The 25,383-nt window shown below is 44.0% G+C and overlaps 1 protein-coding gene across 16 annotated transcripts in view; it reads right to left on the minus strand.

Annotated features, from left to right (window-relative positions):
* MELK (maternal embryonic leucine zipper kinase) overlaps positions 1-25,383 on the minus strand; it is a 121,239-nt gene that overhangs the window by 81,313 nt on the left and 14,543 nt on the right. For 3 of the 16 annotated variants that reach the window (XM_028835054.2, XM_077965707.1, XM_015117428.3), the window contains exons 1-6: positions 24,757-24,901; positions 15,606-15,701; positions 14,260-14,345; positions 8,226-8,342; positions 2,830-2,973; positions 545-613 (exon numbers count right to left, since the gene is read on the minus strand). In XM_028835054.2, coding sequence (XP_028690887.2) covers positions 545-613; positions 2,830-2,973; positions 8,226-8,342; positions 14,260-14,345; positions 15,606-15,663 — 474 coding nt within the window. In that variant the 5' untranslated portion in view covers positions 15,664-15,701; positions 24,757-24,901. Of the gene's footprint in view, positions 1-544; positions 614-2,829; positions 2,974-4,069; positions 4,864-8,225; positions 8,343-14,259; positions 14,346-14,938; positions 14,991-15,605; positions 15,702-16,008; positions 16,125-24,565; positions 24,902-25,383 lie in introns of those variants that run through there. The other 13 variants (XM_077965701.1, XM_077965704.1, XM_077965703.1 and 10 more) reach the window with 13 other exon arrangements.

A 25,383-nucleotide genomic window follows, 5' to 3' on the forward strand; every position in this document is an offset into this window, starting at 1 on the left:
TGGAGAACACCAAAACGTAACCATGGAATGCAAATTAAGGAAATATATAACAGTTATAAATTTAGAAGTGCACATGGGATTTTTCCTTCTTTTAAAAGGAAAGGGGATTGTTTCTCAAAATGTAACTAATTGTTAGCTATAGAACCATTTGGATAATAGATTTGCACTAAATTCTCAACTTTTATCTAAACAAACAAAGGCATCATCTAGTGGCAATATACTCAAACTGCAAGCACATTGTCAAGTCAGCATTCTTGCTATAATAGCCTCAAGTCACCTCTGCACTGCAAATTCTCACAGCATACTCATGGAGTCTTCAGCAGGACCAATCTTAGAACTAGGGCAGTGACTCTCAATCTTGATTGCATGTTATGATCATCTAGAGAATTTACAAAAACTACCGATACCAGGGATGAAATTTAACATTCTTCTCAATGGATGCAACCAAGCTCAATAAAGACTAAGTGGAAGTCAGGACGAAATCACGCACTAAGAAACAAATGCATTTACAAAGAACATAGATGCATCTTATTTCTGTACTTACCTTGGGTTTTGCACAGAGACCAAAATCAATCAGCTTTAATTTATGATATTCATCAAACAGCAAATTTTCCTGGGAAAACAAAGATATTTTGATAACTGTATACTGACTTCCTTATATCAAATCCCACCTCTAGCCATTTCTAAAAATGATTTAAGGCCGAGTGTGGCAGCTCATGCCTGTAATCCCCCAGCACTCTGAAGGCAAAGAGGAGAGGATTATTTGAGCCCAGGTTTTCAAGATCAGCCTGGGCAACACAGCAAGACCTGGTCTCATTTTTTAAAAATAAATTAATTAAAATGAGTAAAAATGATCTAAGGTTGTTTCTGTTAAAAAATCTGGATACTACAAACTGAAAATGACTAGAAACTAATGAAATGACAAGAAGTATATAAGGGAAAAGAAGGGCCAGGCACGGTGGCTCACACCTATAATCCCAGCACTTTGGGAAGCTGAGGCGGGCACATCACCTGAGGTCAGGAGTTCGAGACCAGCCTGACCAACATGGAGAAACCCCGTCTCTACTAAAAGTACAAAATTAGCCAGGCATGGTGGTGCATGCCTGTAATCCCAGCTACTTGGGAGGCTGAGGCAGAATAGTGTGAACCTGGGAGGCAGAGCTTGCAGTGAGCGGAGATCCCACCACTGCACTCCGTCCTGGGTGACAGAGTCAGACTCCGTCTTAAAAAAAAAAAAAAAAAAAAAGGAGGGAAAAGAGGAGGAATATTGATCACTCTATCACTTCCCCACAAGACTCACTAGTATAAACCATTTTCTCCTATTTTCTCCTTGGTGTTCTGAGGGTCAACTACAAGCAAACACCATTTGTGCCAAAAGCAAATTTAAACCAAAAGAGTGAGTTCAAATCAACGAGTTCAGTATAAACAGGCGGAAAAAGAGTTTCCAGCCAGGTGCCCTGGCTCATGCCTGTAATTCCAGCACTTTGGGAGGCTGAGGCAGGCACATCACTTGAATCACTTGAAGTCAGGAGTTTGAGACCAGCCTGGCCAACATGGCAAAACTCCGGACCTACTAAAAATACAAAAATTAGCCAAGAGTGGTGGCAGGCACCTGTAATTCCAGCTACTCAGGAGGCTAAGGCAGGAGGATCACTTGAACCTGGGAGGCAGAGGTTGCAGTGAGCCAAGATTGCGCCACTGCACTCCAGCCTGGGTAACAGAGCAAGACTCAGTCTCAAAAAATTAAAAATAAAAATAAATAAACGCATACATACATAAAATAAAGATACAAAAAATTAGCTGGGCATGGTGGCATACGCCTGTAGTCCCAGTTACTCGGAAGGCTAAGGTGGGAGAATCACTTGAGCCCAGGAGGTTGAGGCTACAGTGACCCTTGATCATGCCACTGCACTCCAGCCTGGGTGACAGAGTGAGATCTTGTTAAAAAAAAAAAAAAAAAAAAAAGACATTTATAAAGTCACACACAATTGACAGATACACAGAATGCTCATAAATGCATCCAAAAAGCCTACCAAGGCCAGGAGTAGTGGTTCACACCTGTAATCTCAGTACTTTGGGAGGCCAGGGCAAAAGGATAGCTTGAGCTCAGGAGTTCGAAACCAGCCTGGGCAACATGGTGAAACCCTGTCTCTACAAATAACTAAAAAATTAGTCAGGCATGGTTGTGTGCACCTGTACTCCCAGTTACTTAAGAGGCTGAGGTGTGTGGATCACTTGAGCCCTGAAGGTCAATGCTGCAGTGAACCAAAATTGCACCACTGCACTCTTGTCTGAACAACAGAAAAAATAAAAATAAAAGTAACACCTCCCAGAAGTCAAAAATAAGAGGAAGAAAGGCTGGGTATAGTGGTTCACGTCTGCAATCCTAGCACTTTGGAAGGCCAATGCAGGTGGATCACCTGAGGTCAGGAGTTCAAGACCAGCCTGGCCAACATGGTGAAACTCCATCTCTACTAAAAATACAAAAATTAGTTGGGCATGGTGGCTTATGCCTGTAATCTCAACTACTCGGAAGGCTGAGGCAGGAGAACTGCTTGAATCCAGGAGGTGGAGGTCGCAGTGAGCTGAGATCACACCACTACACTCTAGCCTGGGCGACACAGTGAGACACCACCTCTAAAAAAAAAAAAAAAAAAAAAAAAAAAAAGTAAGAGGAAAAAAGAAATGTGATGTTATGACTGGAGCAACAACAACAAAAAATAGCAAACCTAAGATAGATTCCTAAACAGATCATTTGGAAACCTAAAACTAACAGGTAAATGATGCTGAACTCTCAGGTGAGCATCTAACTATGATGCAGTCACTTACTGGCTTGAGGTCCCTGTGAGCATAGCCCTGGCTGTGCACGTAAGCGACAGCAGATACTATCTGACGGAAGACAACCCGGGTCTCCTCTTCTGACAGGCGATCCTGGGAAATTATGTAGTCAAACAGCTCTCCTCCAGGGCAGTACTTCAACAGCAATGGAATCACAGATATTGTTACAACGTACAAAAATCACTTCACAGAAATTTAAAATCAAAAAGTACACTTAACTCAGATATTACTAATTTGACTTTATAGGGAATAGAACCGAGTAAGGCATATTCAAAAGTACACTCTCAGGATCAAACAAGTCAATAATGACTCCAGGAATGAGAACAATAACTCTTTCCTCGAACAGTTTTATTACCAGTAAGTAGAAGTAAAACCAACTACCACTGTGATTTTAAAAAGCTCATCCAGGGTTTTATATTTTTATAGCAAAGTATTAAAACCCATTCTCATCTTAATGCACTCTCATTTAGTGTAATTACCTGAAATTTTAAAACCCAGCAGTAATTATTGTTTCTCTATCCCAAAGACCAGTGGTTTTCAATCTGTACCAGAAGGAGCCCAGGTCTACAGAGGTATCTCAGACGCTGCAGAACAGGTACCAGAGCACAAAGCTCAAGGCTTTCCATCCCTTTCCCAGGGCAGTTCCACTTTTCTGTGAGCTGGGTTTCCATTTTAGCAATATCAATTAAAATTACAAATGCATATAGACTTGACCTCACAGTTCCACATTTAGTTATTGCTCTTATAGATGTACTCACTCATATCAAAAAACAGTACTTTGGTCAGGCGCGGTGGCTCACACTTGCAATCCCAGCACTTTGGGAAGCCGAGGTGGGTGGATCACTTGAGGTCAGGAGTTTGAGATCAGCCTGGCCAACATGGTGAAAACCCGTCTCTACTAAAAATACAAAAAATTAGCCAGGCGTGGTGGCGGGTGCCTGTAATCCCAGCTACTCAGGAGACTGAGGCAGGAGAATCGCTTGAACCCGGGAGGCAGAGGTTGCAGTGAGCCAAGATTGTACCATTGCACTCCAGCCTGGGTGACACAGTAAGACTTGTCTCAAAAAACAAACACCATCACTAACAAAAAATGTACCTTAAAGATCATTTACTACAGCAGCAGTGTTTGTAAAAGCAAAAGACTAGAAACAACTGTCTTAGTCCATTTGGGCTGCTATAACAAAATACCTTACACCAAGTAATTTATAAACAAGATAAATGTATCGCTCACAGTTCTGGAGCCTGGGAAGTCTAACATCAAGGTGCCAGTAGATCCAGTGTCTAGTGAGGTTCTGTTGCTCACAGTTGGCATATGCTATGTATCCTCATGTGGTAGAAGGGAGCAAACGAGCTCCCTAAAGCCTCTTGTATAAGGGCACTAATCCCATTCATAAGAGCTCTGCCCTCATGACCTAATCACCTCCTTAAAGGGCCCCAGCTCTTAACACTGGGGATTAAGTTTCAACATACAAATTTGTGGGGAACACCAGCATTCAGACCTAAATGCTGATACTAGATAAACTATGACACGGAATGGAATTCTAGGCAGTAATTTAAAAAAAAAAAAAAAAAAAAAAAAAGGAAGCTCTTTACAAACTGCTATGAAACAATGTCCAGTACTAAGTTAATAAAAGACTACAGATTGATATAGTGGCTTGCAAAAGCATTATGCTGAGCAAAAGAAGCCTAACAATAAGCAAAAGAATACTGTATGAGTCATTTACATCACATTCTAGAACAGATTAAACTAATCTGCGGTGATAGAAATCAGATGAGTAGGCCGGGCGCGGTGGCTCAAGCCTGTAATCCCAGCACTTTGGGAGGCTGACACGGGTGGATCACGAGGTCAGGAGGTCGAGACCATCCTGGCTAACACGGTGAAACCCCGTCTCTACTAAAAAATACAAAAAACTAGCCGGGCGAGGTGGCGGGCGCCTGTAGTTCCAGCTACTCGGGAGGCTGAGGCAGGAGAATGGCGTGAACCTGGGAGGCGGAGCTTGCAGTGAGCTGAGATCCGGCCACTGCACTCCAGCCTGGGCGACAGAGCGAGACTCCGCCTCAAAAAAAAAAAAAAAAAAAAAAAAAGAAATCAGATGAGTAGTTGCTGGTAAGGGCAGGGTGACTATGGTTACAGGGAAAACTTCAAAAGGGCAGGAGAAAACTTTCTGAGGTGGTAAGAGATGTTTTACACTTTGGGGTGGGAGGTACATGGGTATATACATTTGTCAAATTGCATACCTAATGTGCACATTTTATTATATCTAAATTACACCTCAATAGGAAATTTTTTTAATGTTATCCAATAAGTTTTACAAAAAGAAAACAGCCTACTTCATATTTCCAAATAAAGAAATACAAAATAAAGAGAAATAAAAATGTCTGAAATATCTGAATGTGCTCAAATGGTCTCTAAGATCAATTGTTACATGGGAAAAAAACAAGGTGCAAAGTAATAATTTGTGACCATTTGTGTGACAGAAACCAATAAGCAACACACACACATACACACACACACATATAAAATACACATACGTATAAAATATCTGTAGGTATCTACAAGAGACACAAGAAAAATACATGAATGGCTCAGAGAAAAGAAAATGTGAAGGTCAGGAGTGGGAGCTCACTCCTGTAATCCCAAGCACTCTGGGAGGCTGAAGTGGGCAAATTGCCTGAGGTCAGAAGTTTGAGACCAGCCTGGCCAACATGGTGAAACTCCGTCTCTACCAAAAAATACAAAAATTAACCGGAGGTGGTGGCACATGCCTAGAATCCCAGTTACTCAGGAGGCTGGGGCAGGAAAATCACTTGAACCTGGGAGGTGGAGGTTGTAGTTAGCCAAGGTCACGCCATTGCACTCCAGCCTTCAAGACAGTGTGAGACTCCGTCTCAAAAAAAAAAAAAAAAAGAGAAAAAAGAAAAAGAAATGTGATGACTGGGGTGGAGCATGGTTGCTCACGCCTGTAATCCCAACATTTTGGGAGGCCAAGGAGGGAAGATCGCTTAAGGCCAGGAGTCCAAGACCAGCTGGGGCAACAGGCCAAGACCCGCATTTCTATGAATAATATAATAAAATTTAAAAATTAAAGAATATTGGATGACTGGGATGTAGGGGAAATAGAGGATTTTGTTTTTAATATATACTCCCTTGTACCTTTCTTTTTTTGAGACAGGGTCTCACTCTATTACCAAGGCTGGAGTGCAGTGGTGCAGTCATAGCTCACTGTAGCCTATATCTCCCAGACTCCTCACCTGAGCCTCCCAAGTAGCTGGGACTACAGGTGTGCACCACTATATCCAGCCTTTTTTTTTTTTTTTTTTTTTTTTTTTAAGTAGAAACAAGGTCTCACTATGTTGCTCAAGCTGGTCCCAAACTCCTTAGCTCAAGTGATCTTCCCACCTTGGCCTCCCAAAGTGCTGGGATTACAGGCACAAGACACTGCACCTAGCCACTCTCTTGTACCTTTAAATTTTCTCCTAGATTCATGGATGCTTGGGAGATTTTGTTTAACAATTTTTTTTCTTTTTTCAGACAGAGTCTCGCTCTGCCACCCAGGCTGGAGTGCAGTGGCACAATCTCAGCTCACTGCAAGCTCTGCCTCCCAGGCTCAAGCAATCCTCCTACCTCAGCCTCCCAGGTAGCTGGGACTACAGGCATGCACCACCACAACTGGCTAAGTTTTTGTATTTTTTGTAGAAATGAAGTTTTCCCATGTTGCCCAGGATAGTCTCGAACTCCTGGCCTCAAGTGATCCACCAGCCTTGGCCTCCCAAAGAGCTGGAGTTACAGGCATGAGCCCCTATGCCTGGCCCTAAGAATTTTATTTGAACAAAGGGATCAGCTAAAAATATAAAGAGGTTTTAAAATTACCATTGTGGACCATGTAGATAGATCTACAGTGTAGTAACGGCAGAAAATAGTTCTAGATCCAAAACATTCAACATTGTAATTTTTTTGTTTTTATTTTTTAGAGACAGGGTTTTGCTCTGTCACCCAGGCTGGAGTACAGTGCCATTATCATGGCTCACTGCAGCCTCAAACTCCTGGACTCAAGCAATTCTCCCGCCTCAGCCTCCTGAGGAGCTGGAATGACAGATGCGCACCACACGCCATCATACCCGGCTTTTTTTTTTTTTTTTGTACGTAGAGACAGGGTCTTGCTATGTTACTGAGGCTGGTTTTAAACCACTGGTTTCAAATGATCCTCCCACTTCAGCCTCCCAAAGTGCTGGGATTATAGGCATGAGAGGACCTGGCCAAAATTACGATTTTTAAAATATGCTTTTAAAACAGTACTAACCTGTGAAAATCATGTGCAAATTACATATTATTTGGCGAAGACTAACAAAAACTAAACAAGTTGAATAATACAAGTTCTAAAGATATCTTTCAAGACAAAAAGGGCAAGTTAAAACTTGAAATTGCTTGGTTTACATAACAGACACTGGAAGCTACCCAGTGCTGTGTGTTGAACTGTCACTGGATCAGCGTAAGCCTAATCCTTGGGTCCTTTTAAGAAGAGAGACATTTGGAAAGAGACAGAGCTACACAGAGAGGAAAACACCATTTGAAGACGGAGGCCAAGATGGGAGTGGTGCATCTATAAACCAAGGAGTGCCAAGGACTGCCAGCAACTACCAAAAACTAACAAAGAGGCAGTAAACAGATTCCCCCTCAGAACCTCCAGAAGGAACCAGCCTTGCCCACATTTAATTTCAGACTTCAGAACTGTGAGACAATGAGTTTCTGTGGCTTTAAGCCACCAAGTCTGTAGTACTTTGTTCCAATAGTCCTAGGAAATTAATATACCATATAAAACTAGAATGAGGCCGGGCGCGGTGGCTCACGCCTGTAATCCCAGCACTCTGGGAGGCCGAGGTGGGCAAGGTCAGGAGATCAAGACCATCCTGGCTAACATGGTGAAACCCTGTCTCTACTAAAAATGTAAAAAATTAGCCGAGCGTGGTGGCGGGTGCCTGTAGTCTCAGCTACTCGGGAGGCTGAGGCAGGAGAAGGGCATGAACTCGGGAGGTAGAGCTTGCAGTGAGCCGAGATTGCACCACTGCACTCCAGCCTGGGCAACAGAGTGAGACTCCGTCTCAAAAAAAAAAAAAACAACTAGAATGAGTCCTTCCCTCTAGGAGAAAATTCTAACATATTCTATCTAATAAACCATACTACCCCATTAGGGGTGTATTAGAAAGATGACATTTACACTGAATCTCCAATTTATTATATACATCTACTTGATCTAAATTGTTACAAATGGAACAAAACAGGTAAGTCGCTTAACATCTATTCTAATCTTTGAGGTGAAATGTACTTTTCTCTTTTACTACTGATAAAGTGACGGAATGTTTTTAGGTATCTGGAACATACTACTAACCTCAAGAACCATGAATATTTTGTTGGCTGTCTCTAGCACATGGTAGAGTTGACATATATGCTGATGTCTCAGATTCTTCAAGGCCTCAATCTCCGTTTTGATTCGGGGCAAATCACTCTGTGACAAAACATCATATGGAATGAGCAATAAACTTACTCCGGTGGTATTCCAAGCTCCAATACTACCAGCTTTAATACTAAGTAGCAAAAGCTATCAAAAAGCCCCCCAAAAATTGTTCAACACTACAGAAAAATATAGCAAAATTTATTTGCATGTACATAAAATGGGCACTGGAGATTTTATGAAAGACAGGTTCAATGTGGGTCAACAGTACAACATCCAGGAAACAATCTCAGACTCCTTAGGTTAGCATTCCAAACAAGGAAAATGACAGAAACACTACTCAGTTATCATGCCTAAGCTACCACTTTCAGCCTCAGCAACACCGTTTAAGAAGTATGCTGAGGCCGGGCGCGGTGGCTCAAGCCTGTAATCCCAGCACTGTGGGAGGCCGAGGCGGGCGGATCACAAGGTCAGGAGATCGAGACCACAGTGAAACCCCGTCTCTACTAAAAATACAAAAAAAAAATTAGCCGGGCGCGGTGGCGGGCGCCTGTAGTCCCAGCTACTCAGGAGGCTGAGGCAGGAGAATGGCGGGAACCCGGGAGGCGGAGCTTGCAGTGAGCCGAGATCGCGCCACTGCACTCCAGCCTGGGCGACAGAGCGAGACTCCGTCTCAAAAAAAAAAAAAAAAAAAAAAAGAAGTATGCTGAGCAGAAAACCAGTGAACTTAGGTAAAAGGTATATGGGTATTCACTGTCTCAGTCTCCTATCTTTTCTGAGGTCTTGAAACTTTCAAAATAAAAACTTGGGTGGGGAGACGAAGATAAGCCAAGCTGAAAAAACTTTAAAGGACAGAAGCTTAGAAATATCACCAGGTAAAAAGTAAAACTTCATTATAAAAAGGGACTTAGGCCTGGCACGGTGGCTCACGCCTATAATCCCAGCACTCTGGGAGGCTGAGGTGGGCAGACCACCTGAGGTTGGGAGTTTGAGACCAGCCTGACCAATCTCATCTCTACTAAAAATATAAATTAGCCAGGCGTGGTGCCGCATGGCTGTAATCCCAGCTACTCAGGAGGCTGAGGCAGGAGAATTGCTTGAACCTGGGAGGCAGAGGCTGCAGTGAGCCGAGATCCTGCCATTGCACTCCAGCCTGGGCAACAAGAGCGAAACTCCGTCTCAAAAAAAAAACAAAAAAACAAAAAGGGACTCTGGGCCAGGCGCAGTGGCTCACGCCTATAATCTCAGCACTTTGGGAGGCCAAGATGGGTGGATCACCTGAGGTCGGGAGTTCAGGACCAGCCTGACCAACATGGAGAAACTCTGTCTCTACTAAAAATACAAAATTAAGAATACAAAATTAAGCCGGGCGCGGTGGCTCTCGCCTATAATCCCAGCACTTTGGGAGGCCACGGCAGGCAGATCACGAGGTCAGGAGATTGAGATCAGCCTAACACAGTGAAACCCCGTCTCTACTAAAAACACAAAAAATTAGCCGGGCCTGGTGGCGGGCGCCTGTAGTCCCAGCTACTCCAAAGGCTGAGGCAGGAGAATGGCATGAATTCGGGAGGCGGAGCTTGCAGTGAGCTGAGATCGCGCCACTGCACTCCAGCCGGGGCGACAGAGCCAGACTCCATCTCAAAAAAAAAAAACAAACAAAAAAACAAAATTAGCCGGGCATGGAGGCGCATGTCTGTAATCTCAGTTACTCGGGAGAATGATGCAGCAGAATTGCTTGAACCCGGGAGGCAGAGGTTGCAGTGAGCCAAGATCATACCCCTGCACTCCAGCCTGGGTGACAGAGCAAGACTCCGTCTTGAAAAACAAATAAAATAAAATAAAAAGGGACTCCATCTAACGGCCAGTGGCTCAGGATCCAGTTGTCCAGGACTATGCAACTAGATGTCACGTCTTGACAAAGAATCAACTGCAACTTTGACTATCTTGGTATGATAATCTTTTTTCTTCGTGGGGAGGAAGCCTGATGACTAAAACCAGGGAAGTAATCGGCTGGGCGCGGTGGCTCATGCCTGTAATCCCAGCACTTTGGGAGGCCGAGGCAGGCAGATCAAGAGGTCAGGAGATCGAGACCATCCTGGCTAACACGGTGAAACCCCGTCTCTACTAAAAATGCAAAAAAGTTAGCCAAGCGTGGTGGACAGCACCTGTAGTCCCAGCTACTCCAGAGGCTAAGGCAGGAGAATGGCGGGAACCCAGGAGGTGGAGCTTGCAGTGAGCCGAGACCCACGTCACTGCACTTCAGTCTGGGCGACAGAGCGAGACTCCGCCTCAAAAAAAAATAAGTAAGGCCAGGCCTGGTGGCTCACGCCTGTAATATCAGCACTTTGGGAGGCCGTGGCGGGCGGATCACGAGGTCAGACGATTGAGACCACGGTGAAACCCCTAAAAATCAAAAAAAAATTAGCCGGGCATGGTGGCAGGCGCTTGTAGTCCCAGATACGCGGCAGGCTGAGGCAGGAGAATGGCGTGAACCTGGGAGGCAGAGTTTGCAGTGAGCCGAGATTGCGCCACTGCACTCCAGCCTGGAGGACAGAGCCAGTCTCCATCTCAAAATAAATAAATATAAAAATAAATAAAACCATGGAAATAATCAAAATACATTAAAATCCTAGGAAATAACTAAAATAAGCATAATAACAACAGAAAATATAAAAACAAGTTTAGAAATCATGTCATACTGACGCTTTAGAATAAGTTTTGAGCATCAATGTGATAACACATTTTGTTTTATTTAACATTTTGTTTGCTATTTAAGTATTTGAAATGTTAAAGTAAGTCATATTAAAGTTATAACTGAAATTTAAACTGCTTAAGGGTTAAGCAGTTTAAACTGCTTAATCTAATTGATACTCATGTTTAAATGCTCAAGAAAAATGGTTTTAATGCTTTTTTCTTAGATTAATAAATAGAAAATAAAAAATTGAATAAAACAAAAAAACTGAAGGAAAGCCTGAATTGTCCACTGACAGAATTTCTTATACTGGTCACTGTATGATTTTAGCATATATTTAGGAAGAAATTCAAAGAATTTAATGACATTGCTATAACAAAACTACTTACATTCTCTTTGACTTTTTTTTCTTCTGGAGACAGGGTCTTGTTCTGTTGCCCAGTCTGGAGTACAGTGGCGCCATCTCGGCTCACTGCACCGCAACGTGCCAGACTCAAGTGATCTTCCCGCCTCAGCGCCCCCAAGTAGCTGGGAACAGGTGTGTACCACCACGTCCAGCTAAACTTTTTGTATTTTTTGTAGAGAAGGGCATTCACCATGTTGCCCAGGCTGGTCTCAAACTCCTGACCTCAGGCAATCCACCCACCTTGGCCTCCCAAAGTTCTGGGATTACAGGTGTGAGCCACCGTGCCTGGCTCTCTTTGACTTATTTATGTGTTAATCAGAACTTATATCCTTAACAATTAAAAAAGTAGGTAACGGCCGGGCACAGTGGCTCACGCCTGTAATCCCAGCACTTTGGGAGGCCGAGGCGGGAGGATCACGAGGTCAGGAGATCGAGACCACCCTGGCTAACACGGTGAAACCCCGTCTCTACTAAAAAAATACAAAAAATTAGCCGGGTGTGCTGGCGGGCGCCAGTAGTCCCAGCTACTCGGGAGGCTGTGGCAGGAGAATGGCGTGAACCCAGGAGGTGGAGCTTGCAGTGAGCCGAGACTGCGCCTCTGCACTCCAGTCTGGGTGACAGAGCGAGACTCCGTCCCCCCTCCCAAAAAAAAAAAAAAAAAAAACAAAAAAGTAGGTAACAATTGATATTAAGTTCTATCTCATTCCGACAATAAAAACATCAAAACGAAATTTTTTTTAGACAGGATCTTGCTCTGTTGTCCAGGCTAGAGTGCAGTGGTGCAATCACAGCTCACTGCAGCCTTAACTTCCTGGGCTCAAGGGATCCTCCCACCACCACCTCCTGAGTAGCTGGGACTACAGGCATGCACAACCACACCTGGCTAAATTTTTTTTATTTTTTGTAGAGACAAGTCTTGCCATATTGCCCAGGCTAGTCTCGAACTCCTGGCCTCAATCAATCCTCTGGCCTCAGCTTCCCAAAGTGCTGGAATTACAGGGATGAGCCACCACACCCAACCAAAAATTATTTTTTGTGTTTGACAATTAAGAACATTTACAAAATGTTAGGCTGGGAGCAGTGGCTCACACCTGTAATCCCAGCACTTTGGGAGGCCAAGGTGGGTGGATCACTTGAGGTCAGGAGTTCGAGACTAGCCTGGCCAACATGATGAAATCCCGTCTCCACTGAAAATACAAAAATTAGCTGGATGTGGTGGCACACACCTGTAGTCCCAGCTACTTGGGTGGCTGAGGCAGGAGAATCACTTGAACCCAGGAGGCAGAGGTTGTAGTGAGCCAAGATTGTGCCACTGCACTCCAGTCTGGTGACAGAGTGAGACTCCATCTCAAAAAAAACAAAAACAAAACAAAACAAAAAAAAACAAAGAATAGTAGGAGGAATTAGAAAAAAAAGATGACTCAAGGTGACTTCAAACACTGGAAGGGGTATAGAAGCCCCAGAAAAACCACCCAAAGAAACAGGCTTTATCTCAATATAAAAATAACTTTTTATACATTGTAGCCAAGACCACAAATTGAATGGGCTGCTTTAGGAGGTAACAAGCTGTTCATCCTGGAAGAATTCACACAGAGGAAAAAGAGGCTGATTAGGAAAAGGATTTAATTAGATAACTTCTAAAGCCATTTTGAATAAAATGCTGGGACAGGCCAAGTGTAGTGGCTCACCCCTACATTCCCTGTACTTTGGGAGGCTGAGATGGGAAGACTGCTTGAGGCCAGGAGTTTGAGACCACCCTGGGCAACAGAGTGAGACCTTGGAGCCTAAGGTGGGAAGATCACTTAAGCCCGGCAGGTACAGGCTGCAGTGAGCTGTGATTGTGCAACTGCACTCCAGTCTGGGCGACAAAGTGAGACTCTGTCAAAAAAAAAAAAAAAAAAAAAAAAAGCTGGGACATAATACTTATCTGTCCACCTATCTATACTACAAAAATTATTTATATATTTATATTTAGTAAAAGTATCATAATAAAGATGGGGCCAGGCGCAGTGGCTCATGCCTGTAATCCCAGCACTTTGGGAGACTGAGGCAGGTGGATCACAAGGTCAGGAGATCAAGACCATCCTGGCTAACACGGTGAAACCCCATCTCTACTAAAAAAAAAAAAAAAAAAAAAAAAAGAAAAAAAACATACAAAAAAATTAGCTGGGAGTGGTGGTGGGCACCAGTAGTCCCAGCTACTCAGGAGGCTGAGGCAGGAGAATGGCGTGAACCTGGAAGGCAGAGCTTGCAGTGAGCCGAGATTGTGCCACTCAAAAAAAAGAAAGAAGGCCGGGCGTGGTGGCTCAAGCCTGTAATCCCAGCACTTTGGGAGGCCGAGACGGGCGGATCACGAGGTCAGGAGATCAAGACCATCCTGGCTAACCCGGTGAAACCCCGTCTCTACTAAAAAATACAAAAAACTAGATGGGCGAGGTGGCGGGCGCCTGTAGTCCCAGCTACTCGGGAGGCTGAGGCAGAAGAATGGCGTGAACCCGGGAGGCGGAGCTTGCAGTGAGCTGAGATCCGGCCACTGCACTCCAGCCTGGGCGGCAGAGCGAGACTCCGTCTCAAAAAGAAAAAAGAAAGAAAAGAAAAGAAAGATGGGACATATTAATATCCAGAAACACCTACAGACTACAGACTACAGATGGATGATACAGACTTCAAATATGTGCCACTGTCCTGCATTAAAATCTGAAGGACAAAGTAATCCCTTCCCTCAGATTACTTTTTAAAACCACAGATCTATGTTTTTTTAAAAGCTATAAAAATATTATTCTAAGAGCAGTAACTAGAACATTAGAACAATTCAGGTTTTAATTCACAAAACTGATCTATAAGTAGACTTTTTAAAATAAATTTAAACTTACCCCTAGTGTGTTTTTATCCATGATTTTTATAGCTACCATCTCTCCAGTAAGGATATGGCAGGCAAGTTTGACCTTTGCAAAGCCACCTAAGTAGGAAAATGTATTATGAAAGCATAAGCAAGGACTCAGGCACAAACACCTTTTTATAAATAATAATTTTAAAAGACTCTATCAAGCCAAATTTTCCTAGAAGTTTGTGGCTTTTTTTTTCCTGTTGCTTCTTGTTATCCAATGTCTAGCTAAAGGTTTTTTTTTGTTTGTTTGTTTTTACCATGAAAGTGTATCTCTAACTTTGTAATATAACACTGCAATTAAATTTCCTTTATAGTTAACACTGCTAGAATACAATATAAAGTTGCTGAGGCCAAAGACAAATTATGTGAAAATTCCACTCAGTTTTAAAACTTTGAAGATAAGCAATTATTTTTCAAAACTGGATCAAAAGCTGGATAAATGTCTCCACTCAGGTAGCTAAAAGAAATCTCCAAATTAAAATTTCCAAAAAGAACTTCCTAGTAGTCTCTCCCATGGTCTTCTTCCTTTCAACAAAGGGCAACTCCATTTTCCCTGGTGCTCAGGCCAAAAACCCTGGAACCATCCTTAGCCCTTCTCTTTCTCTAGTACTCTAACCCATCAAGAAATCCCACTGGCTCTGTCTTCAAAATGTATCAATGGTTACCTTGGGGGAAAGTAGGCAGGTACTCCCTGGAAACAGTCTATGTCTTGATCCACGCAGGGAATATATGGGTGTGTGTATACATATATATGTGTAAAACTCCACTGAGATTATTGCACTTTGCATATTTTACTATATGTTATACCTCAATAAAAACACACACACATAGGTGTGTATATATGGGTGTGTGTAAAGTGTATAGAATCCCACCCCTTTCACTGCTTTTACTATATGACGCTCATCCACACCACCATCATCTCTAGCATCAACACCTGAATTATTGCAATAGCCTGCTAACATCTCCCTGCCTCTGCTCTTGCCCTCCTTCACCCAACCTCTTATCTACCAAGCAGCCACAGCAGCTCTGTAAAAACAAAGGTCAGATTACCCCTTAACTCAAAACTCTCCAATGACTTTTATTTAGAATAAAACTCAAGAAATAAAATAAATATTTAGAATAAATTTTTTATTTAGAATAAAATCAAAGTTCTTGCAATAACCTACAGGGCTTCTACTATTCTCCTCTCTGCTTGCTCCACTTTTTCTTACTGAAGTAGGTAGAAGAATTTTAAAACTGTATGGGTTAGACGAAAAACCTCATGCCTACCCAAATAATCTATACTCTCAAATAGTTGATCGATCCACTACCTCCAAAAAAAATAATAATTACCTGTCCCAATAGTTTCATGTAATTCATAATATTTGAGAAGTTCTTCATAATCTTTCATAGTCCTCTTGCAAGTTTATTTAGAATTAGAAAAAGAACCTAGAAGACAGAGAGTACATAATCAATAAAGGAAATAATATCGGATCATCTCCTCCATTCTTACAACTGCAAATCTAAATAAGTCTTATGCATATACATGATACTGAAAAAACTGATTATTGGCCATATGAAAAAAAGGATTCCTATCTCACACCATATATAAAAATGAATTCCAGATAAAGACTTAAAAAGTATGAAACATAAACCTTTAAAACTTTTTAAAGAATACTGTCATTATTTCAGGATAGGAGAGGATCACTTAAATAAAGTACCAATAATAATGAAAACAATTAATATATTAAACAACATTAAAATGAAGAACTTCAGCTGGGCACAGTGGTGCATGTGTTGTCAGCCACTAGGGAGGATTGCTTGAGCACAGGAGTTCGAGGCCAGCGTGGGCAACAGAGCAAGACCATGTCTCTAAAAAGAATAAAAATAAAAATAAGTTCTTCTATACATACAAAGACACCATCAAAAAAAGAAAACCATAAATGTGAGAAGATACTTGCAACAAATATAATAGTGGATATACACAGAAAATACATAAACTCTGACAAAACAATAAGAAAAACTCAACAGCAAAATAAGCAAATGATACAAAAAACTTTTCTCGGCCAGGCATGGTGGCTCACGCCTGTAATCCCAGCACTTTGGGAGGCCGAGGCAGGCAGATCACAAGGTCATGAGTTCGAGACCAGCCTGGCCAACATGGTGAAACCCCATCTCTACCAAAGATACAAAAAATTAGCCAGGCGTGGTGGTGTTCACCTGTAATCCCAGCTACTTGGGAGGCTGACACAGGAGAATCGCTTGAACCCGGAGGTGGAGGTTGCAGTGAGCTGAGATCGTAGCCTGGGCAAAAGGGCAAGACTTTGTCTCAAAAAAAAAAAATTTCTCAAAGAAACACAAATGGCCAATAAAAACATGAAAAAGGGAGTCTCTGAGCCTACTCTGGCTTGGGAGGCTGCCTGAAGAAAAAATAATTAAAAAAAAAAAAGGAATGAGGCTGGGCGAGGTGGCTCACACCTCTAATCCCAGCACTTTGGGAAGCTGAGGCGGGTACATCACCTAAGCTCAGGGTTCGAGACCAGCCTGGCCAACATGGCAAAACCTGTCTCTACTAAAAATACAAAAATTAGCCGGGCGTGGTGGCGGGAGCCTGTAAGTAATCCCAGCTACTTGGGAGGCTGAGGCAGGAGAATCGCTGAACCTGGGAGGCAGAGGTTGCAGTAAGCTGAGATCACGCCATTGCACTCCAGCCTGGGCAACAAGAGTAAAACTCCATCTCAAAAAAAAAAAAAAAAAAAAGGCCGGGCAAAGTGGCTCACGCCTGTAATCCCAGAACTTCGGGAGGCCGAGGTGGGTGGATCACAAGGTCTGGAAAAGAAGACCATCCTGGCTAACATGGTGAAACCCCATCTCTACTAAAACTACAAAAAATTAGCCGGGCACGGTGGCACGCACCTGCAGTCTCAGCTACTCGGGAGATTGAGGCAGGTGAATCAATTAAGCCCAGGAGGCAGAGGTTGCAGTGAGCCAAGATCATACCACTGCACTCCAGCCTGGGTGACAGAGCAAGACTCTCTCTCAAAAAAAAAAAAAAAAAAAACGTGAAAAAATTTATCAGTATTATCAGGAAAACCCAAACTAAGAACCCAGTCATATACAATTTTAATATGAATATGATGTATTTTATTATTATGCTTCACAACTTGTTGGTTATATATACAGTTAAGTATACATCAAATAATACATAAAAATTAGTTGTGAAAAAAATTAGGTAGATCTTACTGATTTTGTCTCCCTGAGTTTTAAAATTAAGTAGTTTATTTTAAAAAAAACCATAGAAATGAGTAGGGCCCTGTTATGCACATTAATAAACAAAGTCACACTCATACCATCTCTGTCTTACTTGTGGAAAATATCCTCTTGGTTGACTTTTAGAGATCAGCAGTGTGTCTGGAAGAACTGCAAATGCAGTCCTAGAAAACTCTTGAATTTGCTTTTATTCATTCATTTATTCATACAGATATTTACTGAGCACCTATGATATGCCAAACCTGCCCTTGGCACTAGGGCTGTAATGGAGAAGAAATGTGATTCTACCCTCATGGAGTGTATATTCTAGTGGAGAAGACAAAAGACAAATAAGTAGACAACAAATTAATAATTATAATTTATAGGCCAGGTGCGGAGGCTCTCGCCTGTAATCCCAGCACTTCGGGAGGCCGGAGTGGGCGGATTCCAAGGTCAGGAGTTCAAGACCAACCTGGCCAACATATTAAAACCCGGTTTCTACTTAAAAATACAAAAATTAGCCAGGCCTTGTGGTGTGCGCCTGCAATCCCAGCTACTCGGGAGGTTGAGGCAGGAGAATTGCTTGAACCTGGAGGCAGAGTTTGCAGTGAGCCAAGATCACACCACTGCACTCCAGCCTGGGCAACAAAGCAAGACTCTGTCTCAAAAAATAATTATTATTATTATTATCTATAATAAATACTGAAATAAGGCCGGGCGCGGTGGCTCACGCCTGTAATCCCAGCACTTTGGGAGGCCGAGGCGGGCGGATCACAAGGTCAGGAGATCGAGACCACGGTGAAACCCCGTCTCTACTAAAAATGACAAAAAATTAGCCGGGCGCGGTTGTGGGCGCCTGTAGTCCCAGCTACTCGGGAGGCTGAGGCAGGAGAATGGCGTGAACCCGGGAGGCGGAGCTTGCAGTGAGCCGAGATCGCGCCACTGCACTCCAGCCTGGGCTGGGCGACAGAGCGAGACTCCGTCTCAAAAAAAAAAAAAAATAAAAAAAATAAAAAAATAAATACTGAAATAAAAATAAGCAACAGTGGTTTCTGAGAAGGTAACATTTAAGCCAAGCTCTAATTCGAAGGATGAGAATTGAGAAAATCAGCCCTGCCAGTAATCAGACTGTGATATTCCTATCAAAACTTGAACAATGGTTTCAATAGAATCTGAACATGACCATGTAAACAATGTTTCCATTCAAGGCTGTTAAAATAAAGATCCTTTATTTGGCTGACTTCATTCTCTTCAATGATATCCTCAGCCCCACCTCATTATTCCCTCATTCTGCCCCTTTCAACTCACTCTGAGACTACCCAAAATTCTCAAGAGTATGGTTTCTCTTGCTGCAGCAAGCTAAACACATCTAATGATTTTTACTACGGATGTGGTCTTTGGTCTGTAGGCCTTAACAGTCATAGCCCACAAAGAATTAGAGGGAGAATATTCCAGAAAGAGGGAATTTAGGTGCAAAGATCCTAGAGGAAGTAAAAGTTGACAGGTACTGAACTGAGACTGCTTTTAGAGGTAACAGGTGATGGAAATGCAGATCTGGAGCTGGGACAATTGGTTAGCCATGAGGCGAAGGAAAAAAAAAAAAAACACATTGGATCTCTATCTCACACCATAACAAAATCAATAATAGTTGTAAAGACTTAAAAGTAAAAGACAAATCTCTGAAAAGTTGAAAACATAGATAGCCAAGGCTTACCCATACCAAACCTATAGCTAGGAGTGGCAAAAGGAAGAAGCATAAAGATAGCTGGGCATGGTGGCTCATGTCTGTAATCCCAGCACTTTGGGAGGCTGAGACGGGCGGATCACCTGAGGTCAGGAGTTCAAGACCAACCTGACCAACATGGAGAAACCCTGTCTCTACTAAAAATATAAAAAATTAGCCAGGTGCTGTGGCCCATGCCTGTAATCCCAGCTACTAGTGAGGCTGAGGCAGGAGAATCACTCGAACCCGGGAGGCAGAGGTTGCGGTGAGCCAAGATCGCACCATTGCACCCCAGCCTGGGTAACGAGCTAAACTGTGTCTCAAATAAATAAATAAATATAATAAAAATTAAAAATTAAAAACTAGGGCTGGCGCGGTGGCTCACGCCTGTAATCCCAGCACTTTGGGAGGCCGAGGCAGGTGGATCACAAGGTCAGAAGATCGAGACCATCCTGGCTAACATGGTGAAACCTCGTCTCTACTAAAAATACAAAAAGTTAGCCGGGCGTGGTGGCGGGCGCCTGTAGTCCCAGCTGCTTGGGAGGCTAAGGCAGGAGAATGGCGTGAACCCGGGAGGCGGAGCTTGCAGTGAGGTGAGATCGCACCACTGCACTCCAGCCTGGGCAACAGAGCGAGACTCTGTCTCAAAAAAAAAAAAATTAAAAACTAGTCAAGGTCAGTCACATGCCACTTCTGGCTAGTTTGTTTGTTTGAGATGGAGTCTCGCTCTGTTGTCCAGGCTGGAGTGCAGTCGTGTGATCCCAGCTCACTGCAACCTCCGCCTCCCGGGTTCAAGCGATTTTCCTGCCTCAGTCTCCCGAGTAGCTGGGACTACAGATGAACACCACCACACCCAGCTAATTTTTGTATTTTTAGTAGCGACGGCATTTCACCACGTTGGCCAGGCTAGTCTCAAACTCCTGACCTTAGGTGATTCACCCTCCTTGGCCTCCCAAAGTGCCGGGATTACAGGTGTGAGCTACCGTGCTGGCCAAGCATGACTGTTTAAGCCTCAAATTGATGAGTGGCAGGTGCCACATAAACTACCTTCAAATTCTGTGTTCTTTACCCTGTTCTTATCCAGAACTGAGTGACTAGCATGTTACTAAGCCTTAATAATGGCCATGAATTTGGAAGACCTAGAGTGTGAGTTCAACCTCAGAAGTGTGGTAAGCTTATAAAGGAAGACAGAGTAATAAGAGAAGGCCCTTCATACAATGATGAGTAGTCTTCTTAAATTGAGGTGGAGAAAAATCTGAATGAAGTTATCAAAACCCCAAGAGCCACAAAGGACGTTTTAAAAATACCATTTTTCAATGCCTGAAACACTGATTCCATGAATCATTTTACTTGGAGAGAAAAGGAAAATTATTATCAGCAAGTAAAAAGCTGGCGGGGCACAGTGGCTCCCACCTGTAATCCTAACACTTTGGGAGGCCAAGGCAGGTGGATCAACTGAGGTCAGGAGTTCAAGACCAGCCTCACCAACATGCAGAAACCCAGTCTCTACTAAAAATACAAAAATTAGCCGGGCGTGGTGGCGCACACCTGTAATCCCAGCTACTTGGGAGGCTGAGGAAGGAGAATTGCTTGAACCCAGGAGGTGGAGGTTGCAGTGAGTTGTGATCATGCCACTGCACTCTAGCCTGCACAACAGGAGTGAGCCTCCATCTCAAAAAAAAAAAAAAAAATTGGTCAATGAATAGAAAACTAGAGCAGAAGTTTTAGAAGGAAAAATATCAAAACTCAAGAAAAAAATTAAATCGGCTTTAAAAAACAGGGTTCAGTCTTCAACATCAAAGCAGAAACAGCACGCAAAAAGATAACATGCAAAAAGACATTCTGATAAAATAAACAATATTAAGCCATTTCCTAGGAAGAGATCACGCTAGACCCAACTTAATAAGTAGGTTGAAAATTTAACCTAACGAAATCTGCATGAACAGGGTAGGCAAACATTAGAAGCAGCAAGGTTAGGTCCCAGTGCTGAGGGAAAACTATTGATAGCAATGAAACATTCTGCTTCCACTGGAGTAGAAAAAGTTACTCATGGCAAAGAGATACCACAGAGGACAAATTTATTCTCACTGGGCACCTGAAGGCACAGGATTAAATACTTTAAACAGCAACACTAATTCAGAAATATTTTAAAGGGCATTTGTCAGTGGGGCAAATGTGGGGATAAACAGGAACCTCATCCTAAAAACAAACAGGAACCATAGGACTAAAAAATTCCAAAAGGCAATAAAAACAGTAAAAGTACAGAGGTCAACTTAAGTCTCAGAAATCTCTGGAATCCTGACACAGAAGAAGAAAAAGAGCAGGAGAATGGAAATGGAGAAACACTGGGCTATAAATCTGAATGCACATGTCTACATTCCATGCAAAGGACTGGACTATTTCAAATTGTCACTCAGAAAGAGAAAGCAATTTGTAAGATGTTGGAATTCACTTCCCAGATTAGGGATTTAAGAGTGTCATAATTAGCCGGGCGCGGTGGCTCAAGCCTGTAATCCCAGCACTTTGGGAGGCCGAGGCGGGCGGATCACAAGGTCAGGAGATCGAGACCACAGTGAAACCCCGTCTCTACTAAAAATACAAAAAATTAGCCGGGCGCGGTGGCAGGCGCCTGTAGTCCTAGCTACTCAGGAGGCTGAGGCAGGAGAATGGCGTGAACCCAGGAGGCGGAGCTTGCAGTGAGCCGAGATCGCGCCACTGCACTCCAGCCTGGGCAACAGCGTGAGACTCTGTCTCAAAAAAAAAAAAAGAGTGTCATAATTAACTTAATAGACTTCTCCCTAAAGAGTTATAAACATCCCAGTCATGGCCTCTGGAAACTACCAGAGATGGGCTAGCTGTCCATTTAATAAGTAAGGTAAGACTGAAGCCATGTGCTTTTTTTTTCCCTTTCTTTCTTCCATTTTCTCTATCTACACCCTTCTCTCAAATTACACCATGTCTTTGGATGAGTAATACCAATGTGGGCCTAGATTATATCTACTGAATCCAGGGAATATCGTTGTGGATGCTATATGAGAAAACTGGTGCTTACATTACAAACTGCTACACTAATCGCAGATTATACTTGATTTGTAAATCTTTGTGAATGTGGAGCTGGTTCTAAGTATTCTTATGTGCCCTGTTTATCCTCTAGAGTTTGTTAATATAGAATACAGAAAAGCCTTGTGAACAGTTACCCAACTTTGTAGCTGCTGAAGGAGGTATATTATCAGTCAATGTGGAAGACAGTCTCTCAACTGTGAATAATGAAGAAGGAAATTAGACCCCAATCAGACACCTGAGTGCCCTTCTGGGCTTGACTAAATAGATAGAAGAATTGGGGGTATATGTAACTGGTTTTTTTTGAGACGGAGTCTCTGTCGCCCAGGATGGAGTGCAGTGGCATAATGATCTTGGCTCACTGCAACCTCCACCCTCCGAGTTCAAGCAATTCTTCTGCCTCAGCCTCCCGAGTAGCTAGGATTACAGGCGTGTGCCACCATGCCCGGCTAATTTTTTGTATTTTTAGTAGAGAGAGGGTTTCACCATCTTAGCCAGGCTGGTCTTGAACTCCTGACCTCATGATCCACCCGCCTCGGCCTCCCAAAGTACTGGGATTACAGGCGTGAGCCACCATGCCCGGCCTATAATTGGGGTCTTTAAACTTCTCTGAAGAGCAAGGAATTGGGATAATGAGAAGATGTTTATGGTTAAATTTTAAAGGATAGCAACAAATCGGGGGCATTTTCTAACAGTATTATTTGGGCTAGTCTATTACTTGCCACATAATACATTTACCTTATCCTCAGAGCTTGGAAAGACACTGATGCTGAGGATAATTTCAAAGAGGAAGTAGAATACAGAATGATTTTTTCGGTTTTGTTTGTCTGTTTATTTGCTTGAGACAGGGTCTCGTTCTGTCACCTAGGCTGGAGTGCAGTAGCTTGATCTCGGCTCACGGCAACCTCCGCCAACCTCCGCCTCCTCCTGGGTTCCAGCGATTCTCGTGCCTCAGCCTCCGAAGTCGCTGGGATTACAGGCATGCGCCACCATGCCCAGCTAATTTGTGTGTGTGTGTGTGTGTGTGTGTGTGTGTGTGTGTGTGTGTGTGTGTGTGTGTTTAGTAGAGACGGGGTTTCGCCATGTTGGCCAGGCTGGTCTAGAACTCCTGGTCTCAAGTGATCTGCCCGCCTCGGCCTCCCCAAGTGCTGGGATTACAGGCGTGAGCCACCACGCGGGGCTCAGAATGGTTTATAATGTGGCCTTGCAACACATTTAATTAGCATCCTGCCCTGCTCCCTTGCAAAGGCTTCTGGGAGCACCAACAATGAGGCACTCATTGGGATGGATTTGCCCATCTAGTTGGTCCACACTAGTTAACACAGAAAGGGCAGACCCTCCGGCGAAACAAGCCCACGAAGGCCCAGTAAGGGCTTTTCTGACTTTTCTGATTTTCTAATTTCTCCCAGACTCCATGGGAAACAGAAACCAAAATACAAACCACAGTTAGGAACACTGGCCTCTAAGCAACAATCCAGGCTCCTGATACTCACCTCGTTCCACTAACGAAGGAGAAATACCAAAGGTAATTACTCGCCCTAAGTACTAGGGGCCTAATCCCTCTCTTGGGCAGCCTTTCCTGAGTCTACCCCTTCCAGCTCCCCCACCCTACACCAGGTTTCTTGGTGGGAGCAACCCTGCTGCTCCTATTACTGATAAAGCATTCGGTGCAAATTCCCCTTTTAGGCCGGGCGCGGTGGCTCACGCCTGTAATCCCAGCACTTTGGGAGGCCAAGGTGGGCGAATCACCTGAGGACACGAGTTGGAGACCAGCCTGGTCAACGTGGTGAAACCCCGTCTCTACTAAAACTACAAAAATGAGCAGGGCGTGGTGGCGCATGCCTGTAATTCCAGCTACTCGGGAGGCTGAGGCAGGAGAATCGCTTGAACCCGAGAGGCGGAGGTTGCGGTGAGCCGAGATCGTACCATTGCACTCCAGCCTGGACAACAAGAGTTAAACTCCATCTCGAAGAACAAGAAAAAATATTCCCCTTTAGTGTGCGCCTCTAACGCCACTACTTTGGGGAGATGATAGGAGAGGATGGATTTGGACTCTGAAAAGGTAGTGATAACACATCTCCTTTTTTACTGGATTGCCCCAGGAAACTGAGTTGTATAAACAGAAAAAACTCGAAACTGTTCTGTGAACTTTTTTAGCGGAGAAGAGTCACGGAAACTGGAAATGGGAATTCACATCTATCGCAGCCTCCTAGGTGGCAAACGCTTGGCCTGAGCACTTCAATAACCCTGTTAAGTAGACACGGTCATTACCCCCACTTACGGAGGAGAAAAACGCGGGTCGGAAAGGTTAAATATCTTATCCAGGGAACAGGGCTGGTAAAGCGCGGGGCTCCGATGAAATCCTCCAGTCTCCCGAGAGCCAGGAGCAAACCGGGCTTGGGCCGCTGCGCCCTGCACAGCCCAGACCCCAGCCCTCACCTGCGACTCCGGCGGGCAGGCGGGAAAACTGACCTGAGGGGTGGAGGGCACGGCGGGGCGGCGCCCAACAAGACAGGAGTGCGCTGTCCTGACAGAAGTGGCTGGTACAGCCTTCCTAGGAATCTTTTCGATCGCCGGGTTGTGGCCGCTTCCGCCCGCCAAGGGAATCAAATCTCCCGGGCCGGAAGGGGCGGGGCGGGGGGGGGCAGCCGGGGCGCGCGCGGCACCGGATCCCAGGGAAGCGGACGCGCACGGCAGGCGGGGGCGCGCACAGTGCGGGGAGGTTCTCACCCGGGCAACGGTAGGAGGTAGCTGTGGAGCCCTGAAAGGGATGGCCGTGAGGTCCACTGGGCTGCGAGGGGTGACTTGAGGCCTTGGTCTTGCCCCGGACTTGAGGCCTTGGTCTTGCCCCGGAGGGCACGTGATGATTTTCCGTGTGGCGTAGATATGTCAAGTCTCCACATAACCCAACTTTCTCACGTTCTCTTCCTAAAATTGACGTGCCCTTTGGCAGTCACAGTTCTCATTTTCGTTCTCCCTTGCCCACTGGCCGTTCTCCCACCCAGCAAAGACAGGAATACCTCCCCCTCTCCAAAATGTGTTCCCACGAGGAATAAAAACTCCGATAACTGAGACTACAGACACGCGTCACCACGCCTG

Source organism: Macaca mulatta, chromosome 15, assembly GCF_049350105.2.
Source record: "Macaca mulatta isolate MMU2019108-1 chromosome 15, T2T-MMU8v2.0, whole genome shotgun sequence".
Taxonomy (NCBI): domain Eukaryota; kingdom Metazoa; phylum Chordata; class Mammalia; order Primates; family Cercopithecidae; genus Macaca; species Macaca mulatta.